Genomic DNA, 24,744 nt, shown 5'->3' with positions numbered 1-24,744 from the left:
GTGATTCGATTCTCTAAACCTAAAGAAAAAATGATTCGGAGGCAACAGTTTGCATGCTTTCCTATCAATCAATCTCCCTTCCACCATCAACAACCCAGTTCCTTGTTTTAATCTAAGAAAAAAAAAAGAAAAAGTACAATAATCAGAGCCAGACAATAAAACTGGCTAAGCCCTTGCTTTTCAAAGTGCTCCATGCACCGTGAATACTTTATTAGAGGAGAGGAATTACAAAAATCCAGTAGATAAAGCATGACCTGAAAATCAGAGAGGGCTGGAGGTGGCAGCAAGGGTGAGAGGTGATAGAAGGGGAGTAGGGAGAAAGGAGAGACCTTTCCCCAATTCCCTAGTACTGAAAAGAATTTTGATGAAGCCAAAAGTTCACACTTTGGTAGAAAACGGTACAGTTTACGGAAGTCAGGAAACAGAAATGACACAATAACAATATACGGACTGCAACCATGTGTGACTCACGTCTTAATTGCCCTTCAGAAACATCATTCCAGAATAACAAATAATTATGCATCTTCTATTATTTCGTGCATTTCATCTACCTCCATTAGTTTATAATTGCACTTACCTCAGTGATGTGTTCATCATACTCATCAAAAGGCTTTCCATCCTTTCTGTTGTAAAATGTAGCTACACCCACGATGTCTTCCTTCTTGTTGACAATAGGCAGGGACAAGACGTTTTTAATGACCCAACCAGTCTCATCTACAGGTCCTTTCTACAAACAATAAAGACACTAAGGTTATTTTTTTAACTTTTTTTTTTTTGAAATAACTATAGGTACACAGGAGGTTGCAGAAGAAGTGGACAGAGAAGTCCCATGTACCCTTTAGCCAGTCTTCCCCGTGATAACATCTTGTGTCACTATGGTACACTAACAAAACCAGGGAATACATATTGGTACGACCCATGGAGCTTATTCAGATTTCACCAGATTTATATGTATTTGTGCACGTGCGGGGGTAGGCAGGAGTGTTTCTATGCCAACTCATCACATAGGTAGATATGTGCAACCTCCCCTAGAACCAAGATAGAGAACTAATCCATCATCACGGGGCTCCCTTGCCCTACCCCTTTATAGCCACTAGAGCCCTCACTATTCCCCACTTAGGTTATTTTCAGTTTAAAGAAAGAATAATTGCGGGGTGTTAGATGCACAATTCCCATGTTGTATCAGAACACGGCTAGAACTATACAGCCATAAAAGTGCTGTAGTACATTTAAGTGTCCTAGAACCAAGTGTCTGTACTGTGACAACCCTACCCTCTTCTCTTTGACCTCTCCCGCTCCAGCCCTAGGGATGGGAAGCATTTACCTGTGTTACCTCAGTGTCCCCTGTTCATTTCTTCTGTCCTCCAAAACCTGTTTAGCTAAATTCTTATATTAAATTATCTCTGTTGAAATACCTAGTGTGGTTTCTGCTTTCCTGACGGATCCATCAAGATCGCTTTTTGTTCTGTGGTGTGATTCCACTTAGTAAACATCTGTCAAGCCCCATGATGGGCTAGTTGCTGGGGGTGCAAAGGTGACTAAATCACAGTCCCTAAGCTCAAGATAACAGTCTAGTAGGGAATGCTGACACAGAAGTTCAGCAGTGTTTCTCAAAGTGTTGCCCAAAGATCAAAGGCAACAGATTTTTTTCTTTTTAGCTTGTTTCATAATCTCTGGGCATGCATCTTAAATAGGCTCCCCAGGTAATTCTAAAGTCCTCCGAAGCCTGAGAACCATGGTGTGGCACCTGGACAGCATGCAACAAGGCAAAGGTAGCCAAGCATCCATCAGGCCAGGCTATTCCTTCTTCTGCCTGTCCTCGGCTTATTTAGTCATCCTCAGAGGCTCTGGTTAAGTCTCACCTCTCCCTTGAAGCCTTCTCTAACTTTTTTTCACCCATATGGAACTTTTCTTTTTCAGAATTCCATCAGCACTTCTAGACTTGACTGTACAATTTAGCATTTACATAATTTCCAAATGCTTTGGAACTGTTGATTGTTGTCTCTGAGGCTGTTTTCTAATCTTACCAAAGAGCTGTTTCATAAACTGTTCAATTCTACCTAAGTGACAGGACAGTGCTGGGCATATAAGGGATGCTCAATAAACAACTGCTTATTAGTTGAAGAGCTTGCCTTTATACTTAGAATGAAAAGCAGAGAAACCAAACCTCAATTCATGCTTCCTAATGGTCAAAGCTTTGGGGGAAAGAAAAAGCAGTGCACGGTGGTTCTCAAAGTCTTCATTTTTGGAAAATACTATGAAATATTTATATACTTATATCCTCACAAGGATGAGAGACAACATCAATAACAGAAAATATTACCTGTGTGCAAGGTAAGCACCTGTGTATTTATTTTTAAAAAGCTTCCAAAATAAGCTTTACTGACTGCCTCTGTTTTTTCAGTACATATTCAGTTGGTACCTGTTCATGTTCATGTCTCTTGCTATTAAGTTAGAGCTTGTTCACAGAAAAGTGATAGAAGGAACTTAAGAGAAATAGGACAAAAACTTAAGACAGAAAATTCTATGTACTTTTTCTTCTGTGAATTGGGATCACTTTAATTCACGTTAAATGAAGAGCCCCTTACTCCACCTCAAGGAACACCCTGAAGACGTCTACTTCCTAATCCCTGGAATCTGTGAACAGGTTACTTTAAATGGGGAAGGCGCATTAAACCAGCAGATGCAATTCAGGTTGTTAGTCAGCTGATCTTAAAATAGGGAAATTATCCTGGATTTTCCAGGTGGACCCAATGTAATTACAAGGATCCTTAAAAGTAGAAAAGAGAGTCAGGATCAAAAATCAGAGAAGGAGATATGACAGCAGAAGCCAAGTCAGGGCGATGTGACTGCTGGCTTTGAAGATGGAAGGGAGCCATGAGACAAGGCAGCTCCAGAAGCTGGAAAAGACAAGGAGGCAGGTTCTCCCCGAGATCCTTTAGAAAGGAACACAGTCCTGCCAGCACCTTGAATTTAGCCCAGTGTGACGCATTTTAGACTTCTGACTCCAGAACCGTAAGATAACTCAGCTGTGTTGCTTTAAGCCACTAAGTGGTAATTGTTACAGCAGCAACAGGAAGCTAATATGTACACCCTGCCCCCAAGAAACGCAGTTTGAGAATCATTGCCTTTGCAGGTTTGTTCTGACCACAGTTCACTTTGAATCATTGGTTTTTTCATTAAACTTCTCAGGTGCAAGAGGGACTAGTGAGAATGGAGGTGGGTGCGAGCAGGTGGACAGAATGGGAAGGCCCAGCAGGGTGGAGGTTTGCGGAGGATGGGCACCCTATCCTGAGTCTGCCTTTTGGAATGATCCACAGGGGCAATGCCTATGAGGGAAAACAGAGAGGGAGGCTGAGAGCCCATCAAGATGCAGTCCTGGGCTTCCCTGGTGGCACAGTGGTTAAGAATCCACCTGCCGATGCAGGGGACACGGGTGCAAGCCCCGGTCCAGGAAGACCCCACATGCCGTGGAGCAACTAAGCCTGTGCGCCACAACTACTGAGCCTGTGCTCTAGAGCCTGTGAGCCACAACTACTGAGCCCGCATGCCACAACTACTGAAACCTGCGCTCTAGAGCCCATGAGCCACAACTACTGAAGCCCGCACGCCTAGAGCCTGTGCTCTGCAACAAGAGAAGCCACTGCAATGAGAAGCCCGCGCACCGCAACTAAAGAAAGCCCACATGCAGCAACGAAGACCCAATGCCGCCAAAAATAAATAAATTTATTTTTTAAAAAAAGATGCAGTCCTGACCCCAGGGCTAAGGACAGAAGGAAGGATGGAGAGCTGGGTGGGAGTGTCTTAGACCACAGTGCAGTTCTGAAAGAGTTTGCAGGGCTGAAGGGGATTCCTAGGACCAACAGTGCTGGTCAGAGGAGTCTGGCATCTCCCAGGAACTGGCCTGTGTTAGTATCCCGGCCCACAGGAACTGCAGCCTCCGTGTGGACAGTGGGTTTCCCAGCCCAGCAGCCATTTGATGGTCATCCTTCCTACAGTCAGAGACCTGAGAAGCATGTTTTCATGGGCACTACACTGATGTTTCCTAGGGAGCCTGCCAATTCCTATAGGCTGGAGGTTTACCCCAGGTGGGTGCCCAGCCTCCTCTGCGCCGTCAGAGCCCTTGTGTGGCTGCTCCCACGGGGGCCACACGAGGACCCCACACACACAGAAAGCACAGGCCCCCAAACCTCTGAGCGCGGCCCGATTCTTCTGGGCCAGCTCCCTGCCCTCCCTGTTCAGACTATGACTGCTTAAGGTTCAGACACCTTAGAGAGTCCTTGTCCCTTCTTCCTGCCTGTGCACTCCTTCCTGGCACCCAGTTGCCATAAACAGAGGGGTCAGTGCTGGGCACAGTGTGGTCACAATTAGGCCTTCGGAGGCAAGGAGGAAGGAGCTAGAGCAAACGCCATGTGGTGTCTGCACGCTTCCACGGTGGTGAGCAGAGAGGAGTGCGGAGAGCAGGAGGAAACCTGCCCCGTAACTGGGCGAGTGAGCACAGGTTTCCCAGGCCTGGGGGCCCCTGCTGCTGAGGGTGCGCCCCTCACCCCACCCACCCCAGGCCGGCTTCGGCTGTGCCACGTGGGCAGAGATGGGGCTCTGTGGGCGTGTCGGGGTGAGACCGGAAGACGGACGCTAGTGGCCCCCACTGGGAAGGCCATCTCCACTCCCGACTGGGGCTGGGCTCCAACTGGATGTCTGCTAAAACAGGACACAGAACGGCAAGGGCCAGAAGGAGGAAAAGGAGAGGTTGCCGGGCCAATGGTCAGGTGGGGAGGGGGTGGAAGAGGGGACAGGTGGGGAGGGGCATCTCTGGATGTTGGAGGAGGAAAGATAAAACCAAGAGTCTGACAGCAGGAGGGGCTCCCAAGAACCCAACAAGAAGTTCCTTTTCCTGATAACAGCGGCAATAAGCCTCCGGGACGGGCCCGAGAAACCTCCAAAGGGCTGAACCCAGGTGGTAGGATGTATCCAGCTAATCATTCAGGCGGAGACCATTTACTGAGCACCTGTGACGTGCCAGGGCTGGTTTAGGCACTGGGTGGGAGAAGTGGCAGCCCCCCCCGCCAAATGCTGGGGTGACAAACACCCTTCTCTCCTCCCCCCTCTTCTCCTTTCCCTGAAGAACGTGCTACTTGGTGGCCACCAGCCCAGCCAGGGTGAGTGGGACATAAGCCTTGCGTGTGCCTCCTGGTCACCCCCGAGCATAAGGCAGGCTCTGGGGATGGAGAGGGTCGGTGCCGCCCCCCTCCCCGCACTGACAGGAGAGGCCTGGCAGAGGGCAGTTACCTGAAATGTGAAGTACCCATCCGCTGGGGCGTTCAGCATGTTGCAGACCTGTTACACAGCAAGAGGAGCCATTAAGCCACAAAGCAGAACGAGAAAGGACGCGGGCAGCAAGGCTTTCCTCCCTGGGTCTCCGCAGCTCGCAAATTATTCACCCTAGACCTCAGTGAGGCCACATGTGCTAACAACACGCTGGAGTCGAGGTGAGCTGGGACCTGGGCCCCCTTTACTGGAGTGCTTGCATCTGAGCAAACGTCTCCTGGAGCAACAGAATACAAAGAAACTATAAGGGACTAAAAACAACTGCATGCATGCCCAGCTGGGGCAAATCATGAACGATAAGACACAAAAAGGCCACAAACCAACTGCCACTCCTGAGGTGCCAGGAGCAAAGCAGGGGACTGCTGTTATCCCTGCACACAGCACGGCCAAGGGGGTGGGCAGACTACTTAAACCGCCCCTCCGGCCCGACCCACCAATCCGCCCCCACCCTCGCCCCTCCCAGGAAGCAAACAAGGGCACCTGTGTCTTGTTTTTGCTCCCTCAAGCTGCGGCGAGTGCCAATAAAGCCTCGCCTGAATTTCTCCTCTGGCCTCTTACCAATTGCTATTGATTAAAGAGTCCAAGGACCTGGGTGGGTAACAAAGTTAGCTTCTCTTCTACTAATTAAGTCACTGGATGACATTTAGCCCCATCTCTGCTCCTTCCTACTCTCTCAGCCTCTAAGGATTCTTCTTCCAAATTCAAAGCAACTAGTTGTTCAGATCAAGGAGAGGAGGAGTCTAAGCAAAAGGGCCTTTCTGCCTGGGCAGGTGTGGCAGCAATGCTGGGAAGGCTCTGTTTTCCTTCTTTTTTTTTTTTTTTCTGATGTGGGATCCGGGTTGGAAGAAAGTGGCTAAGGGGCAGGAGGGAAAAGCCAGACAGCGTTTTAGGTACGCCAAAGTAAATATTCATTACGAGACATCACTTTAAGTACTAAACTCAGAGACTATTGCTCACATCCATAAGGACAAGAAATCATTCCATTTTTGGGTCATTTCGGATTATCTTTACATCAGGTCAAATCAACAAATGGGTCTTTTTTTTTTTTTAAGTAACAAGCAGTGGATTTAATTTTTTGGGGGGAGATTTTTTTTTTTATTCAAATGGCAAGTCACAAAAATTATAATCATCCTCATCAGTTCACTCAGTCCCGTGTAATTAATTTTTTTTCATCTTGATCTTTTGTTAGCACTTTTATGAATTCATCAGTTTTCCATTAGAGTTCTGAAAATGCTTATTCATTCAGTTCAGCAGTATAGTCAGTTACCAGAAACCTGTACTTGTCAGAGTCTTTTCCATGAATTCCTTGAAGATGAAACCCTTTTATAGGAATATATTTGCAAAAGCATCAGAGTAAACCCAGAACTGTCTGTAAATGACAAAAGACTTAAAAATGACCACGGTTAAAGATTTGATGAAAGTTCATAATAATGCAATTGACAAGGAAATTTAGTTATTTCTGAGATATGTAAAGCAATAACTAGAATTATGACTTATAACATTATACCAGAACATATAAGATTTTTAGAAATTTCATGTAATGTCTGAAACATTTATATTAATGTCTTAATAAAAGACAATATCTTTCTTTCCACCAAAATTACATTAGATACTTTATTTTTGTTTGTTTGTTTTTGTTTTTCCAGCATCATGATTTAATTAAGGGAGCACATTCATTGTAGAGAATATATTGATGACTGTAAATGTGACTCCTCATTACAGCCTTAAAATTTTTGAAACACCAAAGCACAAAGATGTCAATTATATATCCAGACTACAGGTACAAAACAAATACATGCATTTTCCATGCTCCAAAACTGAGCACACACTGTACTGTCACAGGGAAGGGGTTTACCAATGAAGACCTGACAATAAAGTACTCAAGATTGATATACCAAAATAAAATATAAAATAGGAGTTTATAAAAACAAGTTTGACAATAGCAGAGAGGACCCTTTGCATTTCTGAGCAAAAATGCACTTCATTATATGTACTCTCTCCTAAAATGAATAAACTGGTCACTTGAGAATGCTCTGTTTATTTCTTCTATTATACTACAACATTCTCCATGTGTTGGAAAGAAAAGTATTGTGCAGGATCTGTGGGATAAGCATACATGTGGATGGAGCAGCACAACTGCACTGGTTCTTGCAACTCACTTCCAGATAAGGAGAAAGTGTTATTCATTAGTATGGCCCAGTCTCAGCCAATATTCAGTTTGGAAAGACACTGGGTTAAGATCAGAATGATCTCAAATTCCAAGTTCTAGAATTGATGATTTTATATGCCACTGTATTAGCCAGGCATCTTTTCTTTTTATTTTAAATTTTTATTGCAGTATAGTTCATCTATAATGTTGTGTTAGTTTCTACTGTACAGCAAAGTGAATTGGCCACACATACCCATATATCCACTCTTCTTTACATTCCCCTCCCATACAGGTCATTATAGAGTATTGAGAAGAGCTCCCCGATAAATTAGATACTTTAAATCATAGCATTTTAAAGTTAGAAGGCACTTTAATAATTGTTTAAGCTTTTCTTTTCAAAGATGAGGAAATAGAAGCCCAAAGAGGATAAGTGATTTTGTTTAAATTCATGGGATGAAACGAGAACCGGGATCTCCAGTGAGGTTGCTGGTAGAATCACCTCTCCTGCTAGGGGGTGGGGAAAGCCCTGATTTGTATCATTAACCAATTCCATATTGTAAATACTGCCACCATGGAGGATTTCAAGTTGTCAACAGTTTAACAACCTGCTTACCAAACTCCCAAAAATCTACCAGTCTGGTGAGTAGGTAAGAGCAGGCCTCTCTATCTAGTGCGCTAACTGTGCCGGCCCCTCTGGCCCAAGGGAAGTGCTTTCTGAGAGTGCTTGAGCCAGGTCTACTGTTTTTGTACTACTCTTACAAAGCAAATGGGACCGTCTTTCAAAGTCTTTGTTAGTATATACAGTCTAAGAATTTAAGGACCCATCTGTGCTATCCATTCATTTTTATAACCTAATTTGAATAAATAACATGAACTGATGGGCTGAGCATCCTTCAGGTGTGTGTAAAAGAGACAAAAAGCAGTTTAGTTCTCTTTTCTGATCTTTCCATCAACAGTATCTGTTTTGGTCCAGGCTTTTCCAGCCTTTCGAGAACATCTATAGATGGGTCAAGGTCCTCAAGGCCAAGTATTTCACTCAATATTCAAAAATCCCTGGTGGCACAGTGGATAAGAATCCTCCTGCCAATGCAGGGGACACAGGTTTGATCCCTGGTCCGGGAAGATCCCACATGCCGTGCAGCAACTAAGCCCGTGTGCCACAGCTACTGAGCCTGCGCTCTGGAGCCCGCAAGCCACAACTATTGAGCCTCAGTGCCACAACTACTGAAGCCCACACACCTAGAGCTCACGCTCCACAACAAGAGAAGCCACCGCAATGAGAAGCCCGGACACTGCAATTAAGAGCAGCCCATGCTCATCACAACTAGAGAAACCCTCACGCAGCAACGAAGACCCAACGCAGCCAAAAATAAATAAATACATTTATTTAAAAAAAAAATCCTCTCTACCCTCCCCATCTCTCTCTGTCTCTGTTTCTGTCTCTCTGTCTTCTCTGTCTCTCTCTAGGTTTATAGGTCATCTTGATTCCAGCCTGGTTTGATCCTGTATTTAATGCCTCCAATTCTATAAATGTAATTCTACAAACTAATTTTCATTTTTAATATCTCATGTTTTCAACTCTAAAAAGTCACTCAACTGAAGTCTGCCGCTTCCCAGTCGGAGCTGGGATTTACTGGTTTGATGAGAACTCTGTGGGCATGTGTTCCCCAAGTCCAGCAAGGTACAGCTGAAGGACCTCTGAGACTGCTCACCTGAAAGCCTGCCTTCACTCTACTAGAAAGGGTTTGCGGGAAAATTATCAAAGGAAAAGTTTGAAGAAGCTAAAAGGAAAAGTTTCAAGCAGTCTAGAGGAGCATCATATATATACAATTAATTATGATTTAAATTGCACATCATGGACTTCCCTGGTGGCGCACTGGTTAAGAATCCGCCTGCCAGTGTAGGGGACACGGGTTTGAGCCCTGGTCCGGGAAGATCCCACATGCCGCAGAGCAAGTAAGCCCGTGTGCCACAACTACTGAGCCCATGTGCCACAACTACTGAAGCCCGTGCGCCTAGAGCCTGTGCTCCGCAACAAGAGAAGCCACCGCAATGAGAAGCCCGCGCACCGCAACGAAGAGTAGCCCCCACTCGCCACAACTAGAGAAAAGCCTGCGCGCAGCAATGAAGACCCAATGCAGCCAAAAATAAATAAATGAATAAATATATTTTTAAAAATTGCACATCATTTTTATTATCCAGAAAACAGCATATATGGAATTTAAAAAAATGGTACAAATGAACTTATTTACGAAACAGAAATAGAGTCACAGATGTAGAAAACAAACATGGTTACGGGGGAGGGATAAATTGGGAGATTGGGGTTGACACATACACTCTACTATATATAAAATAGATAACTAATAAGGACCTACTGTATAGCACAGGGAACTCTGCTCAGTACTCTGTAATGACCTATATGGGAAAAGAATCTAAAAAGGAGTGGATATATGTATATGTATAACAGATTCACTTTGCTGTAGTACAGCAGAAACTAACACAACATTGCAAAGCAACTATACTCCAATAAAAAAAAAATTTTTTAAGTGGGGCATAAATTTCTTTATACTGGCTACAGCAGCTTTGGGGTATCAAACTTGATAAAAACCCTAAATAGAGCCTGGTAGATGGGATGCTGGGAAACCAAGGACAGGGGCCAGTGGTCAAGCTATTTGGCTATTTTGGTGAGGCTGAAAAATTGTGGTACCTGTGGATTCAGTTAGGAATGAATTGGAATATTTTGGTCATTACCACCAGGTCAGGAAGGACATTTAAAAATATTTCAATTATAAAAAAAAGGGGGGGCGGGAATTCCCTGGTGGTCCAGTGGTTAGGACTCCACGCTTTCACTGCCAAGGACCAGGGTTTGATCCCTGGTTGGGGAACTAAGATCCCACAAGCCACGTGGTGTGGCCAAAAAAAAAAAAATTTTTTTTCAAAAATTTTCAATTATTTTGGGGCAATTTTGAAAACATGACACTTGTTAGTATATATTACTGTTTACTCCTAACAGACATAAGATTGCTTCTCCCTTCTTCTTCTTTTCTTCCCCTTTGGCATGTCTCTACACTAAGAGATCATGTCACCTGGTAAGGCCACCTGGTCCTGTAAACCAACTAAGCCCAGAGTTTGGGCATCCTCCTTGAAACCCAGGGTAAACCATCCCCACACAGAAAGATTATCTTGCAGTCACAATAGAACTTTCCTTACTCTGTCACCAGTCTGAACCCAGAAATGTTCACACTAAGCAGAGGCAGATTTATGACAGTAAAAGAAAAAACACTAGACAACCTAGATTTTGTTTCACTTCCCCTATGACCCTTGGGTGACTCTTTTAGTCACTGTAATTCACATGCCCATATACTAAATAATGAAGATGCATGAACACTAGCAAAACACAATGCCAACACTAAAGAAGAAACAACTATGCAAATAAATGCTTAAAATTTTTTTTTAGAAACTTGGGTTTGAAGAGGGAAGAAGGAAAAATGCCAACATAAAGAAACATTAAAAGCACCGAACATTCTTGCGGGGAGGAATCTTGATGCGAAAAAAAAAATGACACAGATGGTGGAACAGCCCAACTAGGGAGAGAAATCAGCCATGAGAAGGAAGGAAAGTATGGTCAAGGCCGAGTGGGAAAGCTACAGAGACCTGGTCCTCTGGCCCTGAGGCCTATGGGACCTACCAGAGACCTGTTGTTTGTTGTCTTCCCACCCCTGACCTTTCTCAGCCAGACCTGGCCTACTGTCCCCCCATCCCACCCTCCCCTGAGAGACCAGGGCAAAAATCTTCACTTCATCTATCAACTCACTACATTTTGCATTGCTATCAGTGGCAAAGTTCTTTCTTTATATATATTTTCCTTTTTGTCAGTAATTTTCCTTGTTTCAAAAGTCTTGACCAAGGGAACTATACTTAAGATCAAATTAAACCCAGAATGAACCATAGTCATGAACTGCCAAAGGATGTCTGAAATTTGTGTGGCCGCAGAATAAGAGGTTGGGGGATGGATTAATCTTTCTCATGTTAACTAAATATTTTCTTGTAGAGTTTAGGAGTTTCTAGTTCACTTACATTTGACCGCCAAGATTCCTCTCTCCTATGTCCTGTGCCAAACCTCACCCTTACCTGGTGCATTCTTACTTTCATAATTGTTCCCATCTCTTGGCTAATAAAAGTTTCATCCAATGTTATGTAAGATTTGAATTTGTTCAATAACTTACAAATCCATTTTCAGCAACATATGTTGGCAACCCACTAATGAGAGTCCAGTGGTCCGCAGGAGGTGTCCTTGAAGAAGATTAGAAGAAAGAAAATCATTGCTATACAGAGAAATGCACTGGATACAAAAATAAAATGGCAACTCCTGCCGCTGCCTCATGGCAATACTCACGGAATGACTCTGATCTCTTCTTTTCCGTGTAAAATGTAATCGATGATTTTATAAAACGTGACTTCCTAAGAGGAAAGAAAGAGAATATGAGAAAAATCTTACTTCTCAAAGAAAACACTTTTCCTTAATGAACTTATATTTTAAAATTTAAATAACACCTTATTTCCCAACCACATTTCTCTGCGTAACATAAATTACCAAACTACTCATGTCCTAATTATAAGCCTGTAATAAGACTGGAAATATCACTGGCCACTTATCTATATGAATAAGCCTATTGAACTAATATTAGAAAGTTGAATTCAGCCTAACAGCTTCTAGGGGAATCTTGGGTTTTAATTTCTTTCTATTGTCCAGAAATAACCGACTAATCACTCCAGTGGAACGAGTCATGGAATTTCTCAACCACAGTCAATGTTTTCCCTTCCCAGCTGTACAGGGGCCAGTGGTCAAGCTTCCAGCACTTGCTTTTCTGAACAGGGTGCCTCGGAAGCAGGATTCGGTGGATACATTGTCAAAGCTGGAAGCAACTTGAAAACTGGTCTTTCTACTTCTTTGGGCAGATGAAGAACCTGAACATTCCATCCCATGCCTTCCCTTTCCTGTGTGCTGGGGATACCGTGGTGGAACAAGCTTCCTACGAAGCTTGCAGTCAAGGGGGAAAGTAAATCTAACCCAACCCTTCCCTGGAGATCCCAGTCCAGGGTGTCAGAAGAAGGTCCTGGGCTCAGTGTGTTTAAAAAACTGTGCAGGAGGCTCTGATGCATCCCTCCCTATGGAGAAGCACTGATCCACCAAGCCCTGGCTTCACAGAAAACGAAACTGAGAAGTTAAACAATGAGTGAAGGCGAGAGCCACCCAGCTGGTTTGGGGCAGAGCTGGGACTTGAACCGCAACCTCCTTGTCCGGTGCTCTTTCTACTACTCCAAGGCCCCCCAGGAAGTCACAGGACTAGAACCTTCTAGTCCTTCTCGAGCCAGCGCTCTTTCCTTTACGCATGGCCTCCTCTAGTTCTAGCGCCTGGTACAGATATCATCAACAAAGACGTCTGCACTCACTCTGCCATCTGGTGTCTTTGGACCCTTATAAGGCTCGACTTCTCCAAGCTTGACAGGCCACTCATCGTAGAATTCCTGGAGGCAATTATATTTAAACATTTTTAAGCAAACTGTTCCGTGACCTACCATATCTTATATGAAGGTCATTGGTTTGCATGTTTTATGTTAACTGATAATCCTGGAATTTTAAAGCTCTTTTTCAGCAATACCACTCATGAACTTGTGACTGTGAACAAGTCAACCTTTTTAATCTGTAAAATGGGGACAATAATAAAATTTATACTATAGGGTCATTGTGTGGATTAAATGAATAATACAGAGCACCTACCCTGACACAGAGCTAAAAGTACTTAATAGATAGCAGCTCTTTTATAGACAATTAAACTAAATCCAGATAGGTTAAGAGGCTTGTCCAAAGTCATGCAGAATGGACAACAGTGTTGCTTGTCTTACCCAACATTCAATTCCCCCTCTTCCTTGCTAACAAAACCTAATTTTATTTAGTTATCAGGTGGTGATTTGTTCAGGGAAGATGGGCCCTGCACAGCTCACGAGTGGTCTATGTAAGGTGGCTGGAATTAGTTTGAGGGCAGGTATGTGGCCTGGATATGGACAGTGAAGGAGAAGTCTTCCAAGGGCCTTCTGATGAAAGGTTTTCTTTAGACGAAGGGCGATGAGGATGATATTTGTAGGAAATGTCTCCCAATTTTGTCATGTCTGTGAACCAGGTCTTGAGCTGCAATAGCCACCTTACCACCACAAGAAGAGACCTCACCAACAATGCTGAAGGGAGCAGAGACTTTACCAGGAAAAAATGAAAAGCACCTGGGACTCTGATGCCTGTATTGAGCTCTGAATTAATCAGCCATAGAACTGCCCTATTTTGGGACTTCTTGTTAAATGAGATAATAACTGTCATATTACTAAAGATGCTTTTAGTTGGGTCTGATGTTACTTGCAGCCAAAAGCATCCTAACTAATACAGTCAGCTAGAAACTCCCAGAGCCAGGATCAGAACTCAGCCCTCCTGACACTTGGTCCCATGTTTATCCACTTAGAACAATTATTGTGAAAAGATCATTTCCAATCACATGGAGAGTAATAAATATAGATGATATGGTATTCATTAGTTATGTTGAACTAGGAGAGCTCCAACAGAATTAATGAAGCAAGATGAGAAATGAGCATTATATTGTGTGAGTAATATTAAATATTTTTAAATTTCTACTTTAAAATAATTTTAACTTTTCAGAATATAAATCCTCAAACTGGTAATAAAAATACACTTTATTTTTATGCCCTAATATGTGCTGGACACTATATAGATATAGATTTAGACATTTAGCTATAGATAGATAGATATGAATATACAATTTCCAAATAATCTCAAACCCTCACAGCTGATGAGAGAAGTCCTCATTTTACAGATGCATAAACCAAGAATCAAGGAGGTTAAAAGAAGTTGCTGAAAAGAAGCACAAAATCAAAGAACTGACACTACCCAACTTTGAGCCTTACTATATAGCTACCATAATCAAGAGAGTGTGACACCGGTGGAAGAATAGACAAAGAAATCAATGGAACAGAATAGAGAGCCCAGAAATAGACCCACACAAATATTATCAATTGATCTTTGGCAAAGCAGCAAAGGCAATGGAGAAAGAATAGTCTTTTCAACAATTGTACTGGAACAATTGGACATCCACATGCAAAAAAAAAAAAAAAAAAAGAATCTAGATATAGATCTTATGACTTTCATGAAAAACAACTCACAATGGATCATAGACCTAAATGTAAAATGCAAAATTATAAAACTTCTAGAAGATGACATAGGAGAAAATCTAGGTGAACTTGGGTTTGGTGGGATTTTTTTAGATACAACACCAAAAAATGGAAAAATTAGACTTCATTAAAATTAAAAGCTTCTGCTCTGCACAAGATACTGTTAAGAGAAAGAAAATATAATACTCTGGGAGAGAATATTTGCAAAACACATATCCAATACAGGATTTGTATTTAAAACACTTAAAAATGAATGATAAGAAAATAACCCAATTAAAAAGTGAGCAAAAGATCTGAACAGTCATCTCCCCAAAGAAGACATACAGATGGGAAATAAGCATTTGAAAAGATGCCCACATCACATGTCGTCAGGAAATGCAAATTAAAACAATGAGATACCGCTACACACCTATCAGAATGGCCAAAATCTGGAACACTGACAAAACCAAATGCTGGCGAGGATGTGGAGCAACAGGAACTCTCAATTATTGCCAGTGGGCATGCAAAATGGTACAGTCACTTTGGAAGACACTCTGGCTGTTTCTTACAAAGCTAAACATAGTCTTATCATGTGATCCAGCAATAGCCCTTCTTGGTATTTACCCAAAGGAGTTAAAAACTTACGTCCACACAAGAATCTACACACATTAACAGCAGCTTTACCCATAATTGCCAAAATTTGGAAGCAACCAAGATGTCTTGCAGTAGCTGAATGATTAAGCAAACTATGGTGTATCCAGACAAGGGAATATTATTCAGCATTAAAAAGAAATGAGCTATTAAGCCATGAAAAGACATGGAGGAAACACAAATGCATGTTGCTAAGGGAGATAATTTAATCTGAAAAACCTACATGCTGTATGATTCCAACTATATGGCGTTACAGAGAAGGCAAAACTACAGAGGGAGTACAAACATCAGTAGTTGCCAGGGGGCTGGGGTGGGGAGAGGAAGGGCCCAATAGGCGGAGCACAGAGGGTTTTTAGGGGGGAAAACTATGCTGTATGATACTGTAATGGCAGATATATGACACTATGTATTTGTCAAAATGCATAGAACAGTATAACACAGACAGCTGAATGTAAACTGTGGACATTAGTTAATAATGACACATCAATATTGATTCAACAACTGTAACAAGTACCGCATCAACGCAAGATGTTAATAACAGGGGAAAGGGCGGGGGTAGGGAAGGAAGAGGTCACGTATGGGAACTCTCTGATCTTGCTGCTCATTTTTTCTGTAAATCTAACATTACCCTAAAAGAATAAAGTCTATTAATTAAAAAAAAAAAAGACTTGTTGAAGACATATAGTCAGGAAGTGGAAAAGCCAAGCTTAGATCTTTTTTGCTCCAAAAACGTACATGTTTACCTCTATACTATACTTTCTTGGCACTGGTTCTTACGATCTACCGTGACTAGTAGTTTACATAGCGTATCCATTTTCTTTAATGGATTGTATTTCATGTGATGTGCATTTTATAGGTGATGTTAGGTGAGACCAAATGTAGGGAACAGTGACCTTCTCCTTGGTCATGTCCAGCAGTCCAATGGAGTATCGTTCACAGTTCAGGTATGTTCTAACAGTGTAGAGAGCTTTGTGAAACTGTCGCTCAACATCTGTGAGCTCTTCAAATACTTTGTTGGCTGACCACATGAGGATCTGAAAGTGAGTATTAAACAGAAAACAATCAGAACAAAATACAGTACGAAGAGGAGCATCAGTCAGAAGAAAGCAGGAGGTGCATCAGATAAAATGAATTGCATTGCAAACAACGCAATTCCATTTTGGCACATGTACAAGTCCAACAGATGACTCAGATTTTCTGAGTGGGATGATGAGTAGACCTTTTGCAAGGATGTGGGTTTATGAAAGGGGAGAAGCCATGATTGGTCCCCATGTCCAAATGTTTTGGCTCAAAGGGCAAGTGATCTAACAATAAATGCAGAGACAGTTCCTGGGCAGAGGGTCCAGTATTGGTGGCCCACTGGCTCCTGCCGGTCCCTATGGGGAGAAGGCCACATGCCTCCTTCCATGCATCCTAAGCTAGTCAAAGGTCTCCTTACCCGGACAGTGAGCCCAGGACGAGACCTTGGAAGTCCTCCATCCTAACCACCCTCCCACCATTGTACTCATGAAGAAACAGAGGTCCACAGAGTGGTCCAACTCAGGTATCCTGGCTACCAATGTTGTTCTTTATCCCTCTGGCTCAAGGAGGCAACAGAGGAGTGATGTGCTTCTCAAATTAATACCTTTACTATGTATTGGGTTGGCCAAAAAGTTCGTTCGGGTTTTTCCGTAAGATTTTACAGAAAAACCCAAACGAATTTTTTGGCCAACCCAATACCAGGAATACATAGTTCTGCTAAAAGCTTTATGTGAACTAATTCATTCAATGACCATTTAATAGTCACAACAACCATGTGGGGTAAGTACTACAATTACCACTGCTATCTCATAGAGGAAGAAACCACAGCCACCCAGGATACGGACCGAAGAAAGCAAGCCAGCTGTACCTACAGATAGAGGGACAGGAAGATGGGGTGGGGGAAGGGACATAAGAGAACACTGAGGATAGACGTTTGGGGATCTTATCCATGTGGTGTGGATAGGAAGGGTCTGGGCTTGTTGCCTCTGGGTTGCTTTGTCAGACAGGTCAGCATGGAGTGGTTAATGTCACCTTCTCTTTACCTGACTTCTTCGGGATTCAATACTGTACAAGTAGTTGGTATGATGAAGCTTTAGGATGACAGAAACAAAGCTGAGGTATTTGGAAAAGACCTACAGATGGCAGAGAAAAACAAATTAGGTGTGACATCTTTCTTTCAGTTATACAACAAATAAATTTCCTGCGCCTCCTATGGGATGCCCAGGGTTAGCGTTACCTCTTCATCCCGTTTGGAAAATTCAGATGCATCTACTTTGTTAACTGCCATAACCACAGCAAGAACCTCCTTGCCCGTCACGATGGGGGTTGCCAGCAGGTTCCTGGTGACATACCCGGTTTGTCTGTCCATGAAGTCAGAAAAATGGCTGTTCTGCAAGATACATTCACACATTTGCCAAAGCAGCATAGGACCATGAGTGTAGACGTAGGAATGGCAACAGATCGTCCTCTCTAGTCCAAGTCCTACCAACAGATAACCAGGGCCGCTGCACAGTGGTCCCGAGCAAACAGTCCCCACCCACCTCTCACCCTCAATTAGAGAGAATGAATGAAGCACAGAATGAAACTGCCCGTTTCCGAATGAGCATTTCCCGCCTGAACTATGGTCTATCCCGGTTAGGCTGAGGTTGGGCCAGGAGAAAAGAGGTGATGTTGTGGCCAAATGGAAAGTGAGGTTCTAAGAGGGAGGCAGGGGGAAGATGCAGGATTACAACAGGCAGAAAGTGTGTGTCAGAAGGAGAGCACAGCTGGGATTCCGCAGAGCTCTTCTTTTTAATCACAGCAGTAAAATGTGCACTTGAAACCACTCAACCCATCATAACACAAAGAAAAAATTATTAATCCCCCAAACTCCTCCTCCTTGAGGAAATCCATGTTCCTGCTTAGTACATCTCCTTCTATGCCTTTCTCTCTGCTCAGACAAAGGGTTTACTTTTCTTTTTTTAAATAAAATTTCCTTTTCTAATTTTATACAATCCTTTCGTCACTTAACACTACCTTACGAACTTCCGATGTGTACGATGTGAACCCATCTTCTGGATTCTCGTAGACCGCTCCACAGTGCGGGGGCCCCGGATCTGCTCAGCCAGCCTCTCCTGATTCAGTCCGTTGATAGTTTTCCCCACTGCAAACAATACTGCACTAATCACTCTTGCTTTTATTTTTATGTGATGGACTCCCCGAAGTGGAAATTCCTTTTGCTGGATCAACAGGTATATGCAGTTTTTACTTAACGTTAAGGGCTTTTACAGATGGTTGAAATTCTTACCTCTCCTGGTCATTTATGAGAGGACCACCCTCTTGCCAGCACCAGATACTTATCAGTTTCTCAAAGTTCTACCAAGTCAATGTCTCTCATTCATATTTTTTATTTCTTTCCTTGGGGAAAATGAAGTGTATCATCCCAGATACAAACTTCAAGTAGTAGAAGCGAGAGCTGACTCTAATACAAGAACCACGGAAAGGGCAGGGTGATGAGTTTGGAGAGGCACACAAATGGAAGGGCTCGGAGGAAGGTCAAGGACAGCAGTTATCTTATTAGCTGTAATTGAGAGGAATACCCACTCTAGTTGGGTTAGACTCAGCCTGCTGTGGGTCCTGACTGTCTCCCCTTTGAGTCTTCTTCAATTAGAACTGAACTTTCCACCTGACTTTGAGACTCAGTGGCCAAAATTAATGTGGTGTTCCTTTCACAAGTTGTTCATTTCTGCATGTTGATGGTGCTTCTAAGAGCAGCACAAATCGTGGAGGCTGGCCTCTGTTCAATTTCCCAAAGTAAAAATGTGAGAGTCCACTGGTGCGTGACTTCCAGGCCAGAGTTTCCAGCAGAGAACAAGGGCTGCTTCGTCAACACACACAGCTCTGCTCAGAGCAGTAGACCCGGGCTGTGCCTCAGAATCACCTGCAGACTGATGCAGATTTGCAGACCTCACAGCAGACCTACCAAATCCTAACTGCATACAGTGGAATCTGTCTTCACCAGGAATCTGAACTTCTGGCGGATGAATCAGTTCTGTGGAGGATCCTTAGAGATGTGAGATGCTAAGGGATTCAGATGCAGCCCTTGACCCCAGATGTCTTCTATACCTTCCCGAAGTGGAACCACAGAAACCAACTACTTATGTAGGAGGCAGCATTGCATAAGGGGTGAAGAAGGTTCTGGAGTCAGACCTCCTTGGCTGAAATCAGGCCCAGATTTACTAGCTGTGAGACCCTGGGCGTGCTACTTCACCTCTGCATCCTCATTTTTTAGTCTGAACATGGGAACAATGAGATCATCTACTGTCTAGAGTCTCTGATGTGAAGAGAATAACATAGTGTGGGCAGAGCACCTAGAAAAGAGTCTGACACATATTAATAGTAGGTGCTCAATTAATACTAGGAAGAGAGACCCGGGACTTTGGGGGCCTCCCTGGGTGAGAAGTCATTCTGATTTTGCGTTACCATTCTGCTTCTACTTCTAGCTTTTCTAACCCATTCCAACCACTGAAGAAATTAGATGCTTTTAGCTGATGTAGGCCTCCTATGCCCAGGAGCATGCTCGCTCCTGAGGGCTGAGTCTCTGCCCCACGCCAACAGAAGCCCTATTTTTTTGCTAACTGCTTTATCTGTGACTTCTCTCTACCTCCTGCAGAACCTTCACTCAGTCCAGAATAGCTCCAGATTTTGGGAGGTTCTTTCTCTTAATCCACTGCTATAGCTCAGGCTGGCTCACTGTCCATCTTCCTCCTAACCCGTTATGCATTACAGAACGTGATCACTTTCACTTACACCGTGATGCTGGGCACTAAAGGAATAACCAAAACGCCCCAAACATGCAGCGTTTCTTGGCAGACGCTCTTCACTCTACAGCTTCAAAACTGGATGCTAGTTTATTCTAGATTCTAAACACAAGGAAATGTTCTCACATTCAATTGGCTATTTTGAGAAAATGACTTATAAGTTTCAAAATTTAATGCTTGCTTATCATTGCATCTGAAAATCCTGGACAAAACCATCTGTCAAATTACAGGGTAGGGTGAGGCAAGGTTTTCCAGCTTTGTATTTTCACTGGTTCAAGCAATCCTTGGTGAAGTTGCTTTGAGTAAGTCCTGTACCTTTCGGACTGACAAACTCCCCTTGGTGGTCATTCTTCAAAGAAGCCAATGAAGGCAACTGGGAACATGGTTTAGAGCAGCGGGCCACCTGGATCCCTCAGCCAATCTTAGCATTGCTAAATTCTGATTAAACATCTCAAGATCCAGAGTCAGAAAGAGAGAAGGGCAGAAAGGGAGCTATAAGCACCCTGTTAATTATTGAAAACTTAGGATTCTCGCATGGCTTTCTTTTAAACCACAGTCAGGAGAACCACCCATAGAGTTAATCACCAGCTTTCCCAATACAATAAGAAATGATTAACTTGTGGAGGATATGTCTCAGTTTCCTGTTATTAAGTTTCCCTGCCTTTAACCTGTTTTAAAAACAGGCCATAATCATTGACCCAGTTTTGGCCACCTACACCCAGCCCCCAACTTCTCTTGGCATTAATATAATATTACCATAGCTTTCATTTATTGAGCACCTACTAGGAGTCAGGCACTTTATGTACATTTCATCTGTACATTTGGTTACTCTGTTTCTCAGGTGCAGAAACACAATCCATCACGCAGTTACCTTGTCTCAGACCTGGATATACGCCCAGGTCACCTGATTTCAAAGCTCTCACCCGACACCATGTGGCTTCTCTGTTGCCAAAGCTGGGAGTATCCAGTTCTGCCTCTGGTCTATGTGTGAGAAGTCCTTCCCTCCCTGTGCCCACACTGCCAACCAGGGAGGAGTCCTGTGTGGTCAGGGCTATGGCAAAAAAAAGGAGGCCTTGGAAGACCTGGTTTAGGAGCCCAGACCCAGCACCTCCTGCCTAACTGACCTTGAGAGGATTCTCACATATACAGGATGGAAATAAAAATACGGTCCTTGCCCTCTGCACAGGGTCTTGGCCAGAATCAAGCGAGATAAAGAACGAGAGAAATCTTCACCAAGTGTCAAGTGCAACGAAAAGGTGAAGCGTTAATAGAAATGTCACTTAAAACATTTCCAACTCCCTTCTCTTTGCAGATTTTACCACAACTTAAGCGCGGTGAAACTGCAGGGCTGCGGGGTGGGATGAGGGTGGGAACAGAGCGAGGAGGCCTCATCCTCTCCAGCCACTCTCAGTTACTGACCAGACCCTGGACTCCAGGAGAGATGCAGCCCCCCATGACTGCAACTTCCTGTCTGCCCAAGGGAATAAACTAAAGGCTCCAGGAGCCCTTTCCATCTAATCATCCACAGTTGATTTGAAATTTACTTCCTCCTCTTAAATCTGTCCATCCAATAGACCAGCGGTTTTCAACATTGGCTGCATATTAGAATCACCTGGGGAGCTTTTAAAACTTACTCCTGGCTGTGTCCCAGCCTCTGAGAGGCTGGTGTAATTGGTCTATTGAGAGTCTCACACATCCGTGTTTTTAAAAGAGCTCCCAGTTTGATTTTAATGTGCGTCCAGAGTTGAAAAGCACCATTCTCCGAGGGAAAAAAAAATGCTTAGAAGCAGTAGAAACGGAGAGCAAATGAAGTCTTTGTCCCTCCTCTGAGCTCAGGAGGGTGGGATGGTGTCTGACTTCACACATACTCAGAAAAAGGGAGAACAGAGAGAAGTGACCCCGCCTCCCCCCCATTTACTGCCCTGTGCATATGGGGTGCCCATCATGGACAGCAACACACCCAGGCCACCTGATTGCTTAAGCAGCTCCTTTCTATCATCCTGTCCTCAACAGAACTGGGCTCATTCATAAAGGAGTAGAGCAGAAGTCATTTTATCCATCTCTTCTTTTAAAAAAAAAAAGTTTTTCTGAAAAAAAAAATCTTGCGTGTCACTTTCTTAAGTTTGCTGTCCTAGTCATTTTGGAGATGGCCTCAGTCGGAGACTGGCAAGAAGCATATTCCTGTGAGAAAACCTCAGGGTGTGCAGGCATAGCCTCCTTGCTGGGGATCCGAGAACTTTGCCTTAAGGGCCTTTAGTCAGCGGAAGCGGCTGCAGTGGGCCCAGAATCCTACTTAAACCAGCTGAAAGGTACTGCAGGGAGGGATGGTAAAGAGAGAGGACTCTCCGGTGCCCAACGGCAACCCTTGCCCCTCTGGGCTGTCCTGTGGCTGTTTGCTGAGCGTTGCTAATGTTTGACAACTTCTGCACCTTCTGGATCCGCACGGCCCCCCTCCTGTAATCAGCTTCAAGAGGCATGTAGGGGATTATCCTCCCGCCTCCAGCTGCCCCTCCTCCACAAGCCGGCAATAAACCTCTACACAGTAAGCATTTCAGGGGCAGCTCCCAATCAATTCTGTTCCATCATCGTCGAACTCTCCCCTTTGCTAATAGCAAATCAAAATGATGGGACGTGTGTGTAGGAGAAGGGCAGGCAGGAGACACTCCAGGCTGGGACCTACGGCTATTGCTGAGGAGGGGGATTATGGGTGATTTGCATTTCCTTCTTTTTGTTTATTTGTATTTTCTAATTTTTCTAAGAGGAACAAGCATTACGTTGGTTAGGAGAAAGTTAATTTTTCTGCTTTTAAAAGAGCATAATAATTTATGCAATATACAATTAGTCTTCAGGAGGGTCCAAATGTCCCATTGCAAGATTGGAAATCTTGATAGACCTGAGTTATGAGGGGCTGGGATGGCCAAATGCACTTAATCATCACCTAAATTCACCTTTTTAAGGATCCAGATGGCAACATCTGAACTTCCGGAGGGTATCTTTTTTCTTTTTGCACCTTTGATCTATAGGTGGGAGAATCATTCAGGAGCCAATTCACCCCCAAACAGCTGAGTGTCTTCAAAGGATCGTGGGTGAGAAGCGGTTCAGGGGTCTTGGCATCTGGTGTATTGGCTGATCATCTCACCAGTGAGCGGCCTGCTTTGCCCTGTTGGTCAGGACAGTGCCCAGAGCACAGAGGAGGTGTAAGGGAGCAGGTGTGGACTGTACCAGGCCCAGGTAAGGCTGCCCAATAAACACCCAGCATTCCATGGGGCACACATTATCCCCTGTTAATCTCAAATTCAGATTGAACTGGGAATCTTGTAATTTTTTTTTTTTTTTTTGCAGTACGCGGGCCTCTCGCTGCTGTGGCCTCTCCCGTTTCGTAGCACAGGCTCCGGACGCGCAGGCTCAGCGGCCATGGCTCACGGGCCCAGCCGCTCCGCGGCATGTGGGATCTTCCCGAACCGGGGCACGAACCCGTGTCCCCTGCATCGGCAGGCGGACTCTCAACCAACTGCGCCACCAGGGAAGCCCTGAATCTTGTCATTTTATTTGCTAAATCTGGCAACTCTCGGCCCCGGTGCTCCTCTTCCCCACCACCCACTCCCCAGCCAAGCCAATGTCACGAGGATGGCCCCTGGACCCCCGCTCTCTTTCCCAGTGTTCCTCCCCGACGCCACCAAGGCCTCCTCTCCGCTCCACTGTCACCATCAGGCCACTTACCTTTTTCACATCTGGGACATTGAAGGTTTTCTTCGTGTGAGCAACCCAACCCACTATCCCGACGTCCAGTGGAAAAACAACTTCTCTGTCGGGGACCACCAGGTTGTCCTCGAACTTGGAGGTGGAGGTGACGTCGAGCAGCTTGGAGGCCACCTCGGGCGAGCCGTTGCGTGCCCGGCACAGGAACATGCTGCAGCGGTCCGCCCGCAGCAGCTGCGCCAGCCTCTGCAGGGCCTTGTGCGCCGCCAGCTCCACGCTGCCGGCCTCCTCCCGCAGGGCCTCCAGCAGCTCCAGGCACAGGGCCGCCTCCTCCATCAGCGTCAGGCCCGGGAAGGACGCGCGGGCCGGCGCCTGCGCACCACCGGGCTCCGAGATTTCTCCCGCCGCCTCCCCCCGCAGTTTCCGGTCGAAATACGCCTTGGCAAACTGAGGGTTGTCCTCCAGGTATTTCTCCACCGTCTCTTGGCTGATCTCACCCATGGCGTGGCTTGCTTTAATGCTCTTGTCCAGAATGGAAGACCCTCAGAGCACCACCAGAGGCAGAGTGCCAACAAAGAGGTACCTCCTGGTCAAAGATACCGGGAAAGCCCTAAGGGGCACCTCACAGGACCCCCAAAGGCTGAGCAGAAAGGTTGTTTAGCAGAGCTTTCAAATGACCTGTAACTCTTGGGATATGACAGAAGGTCCTGGCTTAGAGTGGGATTCAGGAAGCATGGGATTAAAGACTTCTTCAGGACACGAAATCCCCAAGCATTATTAGCTCATAAATCCTCAGAGAATCCGCAGAGCGTCTTAGATCAGCCAACCAAGTAGCAAGTCAAAGTGACCATTCCAGAAAAATAGCTGAACCGTGGCTGCTGT

At 44.5% G+C, this 24,744-nt stretch overlaps 1 protein-coding gene across 1 annotated transcript in view; it reads right to left on the bottom strand.

The window, feature by feature from the left end:
* PDE6C (phosphodiesterase 6C) overlaps positions 1–24,363 on the bottom strand; it is a gene marked incomplete at its 5' end in the record, with an annotated part of 58,978 nt that extends 34,615 nt beyond the window's left edge. Inside the window, 9 exons of the mRNA XM_082674054.1 lie at positions 578–727; positions 5,290–5,337; positions 11,704–11,770; positions 11,874–11,938; positions 12,932–13,006; positions 16,237–16,377; positions 17,407–17,496; positions 17,601–17,753; positions 23,884–24,363. Of these exons, the coding sequence (XP_082530180.1) occupies positions 578–727; positions 5,290–5,337; positions 11,704–11,770; positions 11,874–11,938; positions 12,932–13,006; positions 16,237–16,377; positions 17,407–17,496; positions 17,601–17,753; positions 23,884–24,363 (1,269 nt within the window). The remainder of the gene's footprint in view (positions 1–577; positions 728–5,289; positions 5,338–11,703; positions 11,771–11,873; positions 11,939–12,931; positions 13,007–16,236; positions 16,378–17,406; positions 17,497–17,600; positions 17,754–23,883) is intronic.
* Between the last annotated feature and the right edge of the window lie 381 nt (positions 24,364–24,744).

The sequence above is a fragment of the Grampus griseus genome (genome assembly GCF_964374135.1).
Source record: "Grampus griseus genome assembly, chromosome: 16".
In the NCBI taxonomy this organism is placed as follows: Eukaryota; Metazoa; Chordata; class Mammalia; order Artiodactyla; family Delphinidae; genus Grampus; species Grampus griseus.
The sequence above is the reverse complement of the archived record's forward strand: the minus strand, read 5'-3'. Positions and strand labels throughout refer to the sequence as shown.